Source organism: Tupaia chinensis, unplaced genomic scaffold (genome assembly GCF_000334495.1).
Source record: "Tupaia chinensis unplaced genomic scaffold, TupChi_1.0 Scaffold000377_5, whole genome shotgun sequence".
NCBI lineage: Eukaryota > Metazoa > Chordata > Mammalia > Scandentia > Tupaiidae > Tupaia > Tupaia belangeri.
The window spans coordinates 2,032,115-2,040,122 of record NW_006159879.1 but is presented as its reverse complement, the minus strand read 5'-3'; the positions used below and the strand labels follow the sequence as shown (position 1 = coordinate 2,040,122).

The 8,008-nt window shown below is 63.0% G+C and overlaps 1 protein-coding gene across 1 annotated transcript in view; it reads left to right on the top strand.

Moving 5' to 3' along the window:
- TPO (thyroid peroxidase) overlaps positions 1-8,008 on the top strand; it is a 44,710-nt gene that overhangs the window by 33,423 nt on the left and 3,279 nt on the right. The window contains exons 11-14 of the mRNA XM_006153526.2: positions 435-643; positions 3,007-3,177; positions 4,960-5,091; positions 5,625-5,724. Coding sequence (XP_006153588.1) covers positions 435-643; positions 3,007-3,177; positions 4,960-5,091; positions 5,625-5,724 — 612 coding nt within the window. The remainder of the gene's footprint in view (positions 1-434; positions 644-3,006; positions 3,178-4,959; positions 5,092-5,624; positions 5,725-8,008) is intronic.

The following is an 8,008-nucleotide window of genomic DNA, read 5'->3' as shown; positions in this document are numbered from 1 at the left end:
GGGCTGCCGCTGCGCTGGCGTGGTGCTGTCACGGTGCCGTGGCTGGCAGTCTGTGACTGGCAGGCTCAGTTACCTGGTGACCAGGATCCAGAGATGGGCCAGTTGCTGAGGAGGGCTGCTTTAGGGCAGCTCGGTTCATTCACTGAGGCACTTACGTTAGTGCTGGGGCTTCATCAGCTGTGTCAATATCCCCAGAGGAAAGGGAGACCGTGTCCCTACTCTGCCGGTCCCAAACCTCCCAGCTGGGGGGGTGGGCAGCTGCACATGGACTTGAGTGTGACGCCGACTCCCTGTCTGAGGCAGCACCGCCAGGTGAACACGGAGCAGAGCGGGCCCCGCCACAGAGCCCCTCCCGTCCCGGCTGCCCAGTGCAGGGCGCCCCACGTGCCTGGGAGGGCCGACCGGCCCTGACGCGCTCTCGCACCCTCCGCCAGGTTCTGGTGGGAAAGCCCAGCCGCCTTCACCGAGGCGCAGCGGCAAGAGCTGCGGAAGCACTCCCTGTCCCGGGTCATCTGTGACAACACCGGCCTACCCAGCGTGCCCCAGGACGCCTTCCGCCTGGGGCGGTTCCCCCAGGACTTCACACCCTGCGGGGCCATCCCCGGCCTGGACCTGGCACCCTGGAGGGAGCGCCCTCCTCGAGGTGAGCACACACAGGCTGCCCAGGGCTGCTGCGGACTCGGGCCTCTGGAGAGCAGGGTGCACACGGGTGTCCCATGGGGCAGTCCTCGGTCCCTAGTGGAGGCTCTGGGGTCTGGGATGCTGCCCGGACGGCCCGCCCTGTGAGCACGTGGTGTGAGCGTGAACGTGCAGAACGGCGGGTGGGTCCCCAGCGCACACCCTCGTCTCGTGCTGGGCACGGGCGGTACCGAAGGCTGGCAGCACCTGACCACTGCTCGGCCTGGGTGGGAGGACAGCCCACCCCTCGTCCTGGGCCACAGGTGCCTCTGGAGAAGCAGATGAGGTCACACGTGTAACAGTAGGAGGGGTCATGCCGGCTACAAGGACAGGTTACATGTGGCCCAGGCAGGCGGAATCACACGTGCTACACGGAGAGGTCACACGTGGCCCAGGCAGGGGGAATCACACCTGTTACACGGAGAGGTCACACGTGGCCCAGGCAGGGGGAATCACACCTGTTACACGGAGAGGTCACACGTGGCCCAAGCAGGGGGGATCACACCCGTTACATGTCCTGGGCCACAGGTGCCTCTGGAGAAGCAGATGAGGTCACACGTGTAACAGTAGGAGGGGTCATGCCGGCTACAAGGACAGGTTACATGTGGCCCAGGCAGGCGGAATCACACGTGCTACACGGAGAGGTCACACGTGGCCCAGGCAGGGGGAATCACACCTGTTACACGGAGAGGTCACACGTGGCCCAGGCAGGGGGAATCATACCTGTTACACGGAGAGGTCACACGTGGCCCAAGCAGGGGGAATCACACCTGTTACACGGACAGGCTACACGTGGCCCAGGCAGGGGGAATCATACCTGTTACACGGAGAGGTCACACGTGGCCCAGGAAGGGGGAATCACACCTGTTACACGGACAGGCTACACGTGGCCCAGGCAGGGGGAATTACACCTGACTGTGTAGACGTGCTCTTGGAGTCTGAGCCTCACAGAAGGAGCCGGGGCTTGGCTGGCCAGGCCACTGTTCCAATATCAGTGTCTGTCCACTGCTGGTGGCACAGGTCACATGAGAGGTGGCATGCTCAACGTGGGCCTCCCTATCTCCCCACCCCACCCCGCTATGGGCAGGGCTCAGCGTGGGCCTCACTGTCCCCCTACCCCACCCCGCTGTGGGCAGGGCTCAGCGTGGGCCTCCTTGTCCTCCCTCCGCACTTCACTCCTACTACTTCAACAAGAGCTCCAGGGGAACCAGCAGTTAGCGTAATGGCTATGTCACTGGACTCCCACGTAGTCGACCGCGGTTCGTGTCCCGGACCCGGTGGCTTAAAACTCACGCTGGGCGCGTGTGCGTGCATGCCCAAGATCCTGAGAGGAGAATGGAGAAGGGATTGCGGCGTGACCATCCCCCCTGGGGGGTGATTTCTCGCTTTCTGTCTCTATGTCTCTCTCTGTCTGTCTGGTGAGCGCACGCGCCCTACAGTGAAAATCTCTCCAAAAAAAAGAAAAAAGAAAAAAAAAAGAAAGAGGAAAAACAAGAGCTCCAGGATGAGGTGACGGTCCACCATGTGGAAGGAAGTTTCTTGGCCTGGGCCACACTACATGCACCACAACTGTCACACAAACACACATGGGCACATGTAGATACACATCCATACTCACACTGTACACACAGCACCCTCACACACGTGCATGACATACATGAGTAGACAGGGAGAGGTGTGTAGGCGAGCCCAACTACATTGCCAACTAGAGTGAAAACATACACACACATGCATACTGTACACACACAGAACCCATGTGCACACACATACTGTACACACACACAGCATGCACACATGCATGTACACTGTACCCCCCCACAGCACCCCTCGCACACGCACATGACATATATGAACAGACAGGGAGAGATGTGTGTAGGTGAACCCAGCTGCATCGCTGATGGAAGTGAAAACATACACACACATGCACACATATGCACACTGTACACATACAGCACTCCTCACACACATGCATACTGTACACACATGCACAATGCACGAAAACGCAACATGCACACATGCATGTACGCTGTACCCCCACACATAATACTCTTCACACACATGCACTGTACACACATGCAACACGCACTGTGTACACACACAGTGTACACACACATCCACACATGCACAGTGTATATGCATACATGCACACTGTGCACACACACACCTCTTCATGGTGCTCACATGTAGCTGGGGGGACAGAGGCTAAATAGGGCCCCTTTTGAGGCCAGACCTCCCACTGTGCTCTGTGTAAGGAACGGGCCAAACCTGGGAGTCAGGGCCTGTCTGCCCTCCCGGGGAGGTCGCCAGTCAGCCTCTCCTCTGGCACAGAGGGCCGGTGCGTCTTTCCCGACCGCGTGGCTGATGGTGGCTTCGTGCACTGCGAGGAGTCCGGCCAGCAGGTGCTCGTGTTCTCCTGCCAGCACGGTTATGAGCTGCGTGGGCAGGAGCGGCTCACCTGCACCCAGAAAGGGTGGGACTTCCCGCCTCCCTCGTGCAAAGGTCAGTGGTCAACACGGCCTCGCCGTAACTGCTCCTCAGCGCCAACGGGGCGTGGGGCGCTGGGCGTGGGGTAGCGAGCGGTGGGTCCTCCTCCATGTGGTGCGTCCATGCAACCCTCTCTGCCCAGGAGCTGGGCTGTACCAGCACAGGGCGTCTGTGAGAGAATGAAGACCCTCATGACCGAGGGGTGACATGGGCAGGGACGAGGAGGCATAAGATGCCGGCATGGTGCCACAGAGGGCTCGGGAGGCAGCCTCCGGGATGGGCCCCGGCCAAGGATGCAGGACAGGGCGCCCGCGCATGGGGCTGGACGGCAAAGGCTTAGTGCCGCTGAGCAGGGCTCACTGAGGAGTGTGAGGGCGGCGCGGCCCTGGCACAGTGCCCAGCCACAGCCAGAACGCACCTCCTGAGGAGCCTGGATGATGCCCGGCCCTGTCCTCAGAGGCCCACGTCCACCCTCCCTGCGTCAGCTTCCGGGCTGGGGGCATCGCAAACGAGCAGGGCTGGCCCTCGGGACGTGGAGCCCAGGCCAGCATGTGCCCTGTAGGAGGACGCTCAGCTTCTCCACGGCTGCAGCTGCACGCCACACTGTCACCAAGCGAGACGGCGGCTTACGCGGCTCCAGGCTGCGGGCGTGTCTGCTGAGGGCCTCCTTGCCAGCCACCGCTCGGCTGAGGTGGCACCTCCCGGCCTGGGGCTGTGTCTTCACATAAAGTCCCATTCAGCCGCAGGGACCCCTCGCCCCCAGGCCTCATCCCCTCCCAGAGGCCCACGCAGCGGCCGCTGTGTCCCCGCCTCTCCATGCCGGCGAAGCTGTCCCTAACGGCCGTTGTGGGCAGTTGGCCCCTGGAGTGGGCCCAAAGGGAACAGGCTGAAGAGAGATGTCAGCAGGGCCCTGGACGTGAGCTCAGGGCCGCGTGTGGGGCCCGGAGCCGGGCAGCACGGAGACGCTCACCAGGACACGCAGCCTGGCCGGTACTCGGAACCCAGTCACGGACCCCTGTCTACACCTGGCCTCGGCGACTCTGCGGGCACGGCAGGAAGTTCTCACGACCCTGCAGAGGGAGCTGTTGCCGGCCAGCTCTGTGCTCTGCGTGTCCCCAGCCAGTCGGGGGCCCTCGTGTGGATGGTGCCAGCCTGAGCCGCCCTGGCCTGTTCCCCTACTGGACCCCGTCCTCCATGCCTGACCCCATCCCCCATACCTGACCCCGTCCTCCCTCTACCCTGACCCTAGCCTCCCCCTCCCCTGACCCTGCCTCCCTACTGGAGCCCATCCCCCCTCTACTCTCCCCACCTATGCCTGCCATCGACAGTGACCACCCCCACCCGGAAGGTCCTGTCGCCCTATAGGAGGCTGTGCCCCTGCCATCGGCCAGTACTGCCCAGGGTAGTGAGCCCCTGCCAGGGAAATTGGCTGTGTCCACCGTCCCGACCGAGTGGGCGATGGGTCGAACCCAGCATCTGTGGCAGAGCTGTTTAGCACAGTGATGGCTCATGCTGGGGCAGTGGCCGTGGTGGTCAGCGGTAGCTGTCCTTGGGGCTGGTTCCTGAGAGACCACAGGATGCCACGGCTCACAGGAACCCAGTCAGGCTGGGATCTGGACAGAGCAAGGCCCGGCGGGCAGGGCTGGAGGGGTGTGGCAGGGCTAGCGGAGGGCCGCACTTCTCGGTGCTGTAGCCAGACGTCTCGGGGTGCCCGGAGCGCAAGGCGCAGAGGCAGGCCTGGGTGAACGCGGCCGGGAGGGAGGTGGGGACGGCGTCTGTGCTGACCGCTCTCTGCAGATGTGGATGAGTGCAGGGACCTGGCGCGGCCGCCCTGCCACCCCTCGGCGCGGTGCAGGAACACGCAGGGCACGTTCCAGTGCGTGTGCACGGACCCTCACGTGCTAGCGGACGACGGCAGGTCCTGCGTGGGTGAGCCACCCCCTCCGCCGCAGCCGGCTCTGCCGCTCAGCCATGTGGGAGGGTACCTGGGAGGTGACGGTGCCGAGGTGCCCATGAGCTGGTGACTGGGAGCAGGAGGCCCCATGGTGGGACGAGATGACCCCGCCTGACCGCTGAAACCAGAGAGGTAGAGCCCTCCGCACTTTGGGAGGACTGAGGCCATCCAGAGCCCCTGGTCCCACCCGATGGCTCTCCTGGGCCAGCCAGGGTGACACACACCCGCCGTGGCCAGGGTCACTCAGACCTTCTGCCCCTGAAACCCTGGCGTCCTCTGTCATCTCAGGGGCTTTGCTGTGCTGCACCTGAAGCCTCTGAGAGGTTTGCCTGTGTAGACGCCGCCCCCTCGGCCACTCCCTGCCCTGCCCGCGCTCCACACCGGCAAACAGGTGTGGCTGTGGCGTGAGAGCTTCAGTGAGGTGGCCCAAGATGGGTGAGGCCGCGGTCGAGCGGGCTCGCTGCACCCGGGCCAGCAGGCCCCGCTGACCTGTCCCCTTTCTGCCCAGACTCAGGGAGGCTCCCGCGCGCTTCCTGGGTGTCCGTGGCGCTGGGCGCCCTGCTAGTCGGCGGTGTGGCGGCCCTCAGCTGGACGGCGGTCTGTAGATGGTGAGTCCAGGCCCCTGCTGCCCACTGTCACTAGAGCTCAGGCCAGCCCTCTCCCCGTGGTGGCGGGCAGGGAGGGGCTCCACTCTGACCTCGGTGCCCTGACCTCAGCCGTTCTCGACAACGCGTCGGCGTCCCACTCTCCCCGTCGGCGCTCAGGGTGCCAGGCCACCGCGGGGGAGGCCGAGGCCTGGAAGCCGCGTGATTTGGGAGTGTCTGGAGGACACCTGGAGAGAGGGCACCCTGGAGACAGCGCCATTCTGTCCTGTCCTGTCCCTCGAGGGCAGAACCTGAGGGCTGAACGTCCGTTGAGAATGGCAGCCTGGAAACGTCCGGACCAGATGCCAGCCCCGTTGCCCTGGAGGGCCAGGGTCTGCAGAAGGAGCCAGGCCAGGCCCGGGGTGTGGGGACCGCTCTGCTCCCCTCCCCCTCTCTCCCCTGCCACTCCCAAGAACTGAGCCTGGACCACTGCCTGACTCTCGAACAAGCGTGGCTTACCTCACAGGAAGCCCTAAGGAAGCCTGTAGCCCCACATACTGAGCAGCCTGCTGGGCCAGGTGCAGGGACCCCGCATTACAGTGTGGAGGCCTCCCCAGCTGGGCACAGGCAGCGGTGCTGGCCGAGGCTGGGTGGAGCCAGGCGCTCTGTTTTGGAAGAAATTTAGGAGAGACCTTAAGAAGACAGGATCCCCCCCCACACACACACACACACCTCCCCAGGCCACCTCACCCACTGGCACGTGTGCAGGCCACGGGCCTCAGGCCTGGTCTCCTCTGCAGCTGGCCAGGCTCAGCTGGACGGAGCATACCCCACTGCCCTTGCCCCACTCCAGGGAGACCTCCTCTTAACCGGCTGCATCTGCAAAGACCCTCTCTCTAAACAACGTCACATCGTGAGGTTCGGGGGTCACAAGCCAAGCCAGCCCCTTCCCTGCAGCTCTGAGGACCCCGTGGCTGTGATCTCAGAGGCCAGCTCTGGACTGGGCTCTGTGGTAGTCTTCTGTGCTGGCCTTGTCCCCAGCATGCACGGTGGCCAGCAGCGAGGCCCTTCCTGGGCAGTGCAGGTGCCTGGCGGTGCGGGACCTGTCTACACCATGGGCTCCTCACCCCGTTGTTGCCCGGCTCCGGCTGTCTGGGCTCACGGTGGATGTGCTACCCTCGCGCACCTGCCCTGGACGCTGGCTGTCCTGACCAGGCGAGCTTCGTGCTGACCATCACATGGCCGGATTCATGGCTGGCCCAGGGCATAAATCACTCATGCAGCCTGACGGCTGTGGCTCTGCTGTGCTCAAGGCGCCCGTGTCTTTCTCTTAGAGAGATTTTGCTATAGGGTGCGCGTGCTCACTGGAGAGACAGAGGCAGAGAGCAAGAAACTACCCACTAGGAAGGTGGCCAAGCCGCAATCCCTTCTCCATTCTCCTTTTGGGATTTTGGGCATGCACACACATGTGCCCAGCGAGTTTTAAGCCACCGGATCCGGGACCCGAACCACAGTCGACTACATGGGAGCCCAGCAACGTGAGCACTGCCATCGCTGGTCCCCAGCAGTGCTGTTTGTTGTGATGTGCTGAGAACATTTCCCCGGGGAGGGCAGAGCCATTTTTACCGAGGGGCACGGAGTTACAGTCCACAAACCTCGTCACCAGCGCTCGGCTAAGATGCCGTGGAGCGCCTCTGTGCATGGTGGTGTCAGCGGACGCCGAGCATGACAGCGCGGTGCTGCTGGCCCGGCTGCCCAGAGAGGACATGTCTCCTCTTACAAAACAAGGCGGGCCCGTCGAGCTGGGTGTGGGCAGTGCACGCACCTCTGCACGGTCCGACTGAGACGTCAGGGATTCACATGTTCCTTAGTGCGTGCGATTCTGTGTATGGTAGGCTATCAGAAAGCTATGACGTGCTTTTCTGGTTTTCTATGCAAAAATGCATCATGACTCTCCCAGCGGCCCTGTGCATAGAGGTCTCCACGTATCATTAAATTACAAGATAGTGACGGCCTGCAGCCGGCTGTCTGATTCGGTAGCAGCTCTGTCCCCGTGCCGTGCAGCTGACAATGGTGTGGCACTGAGGCTCGAGGCGTGGAGGACAGTGACACGGAATGGGCGTGGCCCTGGGCCAAGGTGCTGGCCCAGGCAGTAAGAGCTGACGCCAGGCTCCGCGTAGGCACCGTCTGCTCACAGTGTCTTCGAGATTCCTCCACATACCACTCGTGGGAAATAAAATAGAAACATCGAACAAATGCACAAGAAGAATACCTCCTACCGTGGCGGGCCGCTACTGTGGCCTGCGTA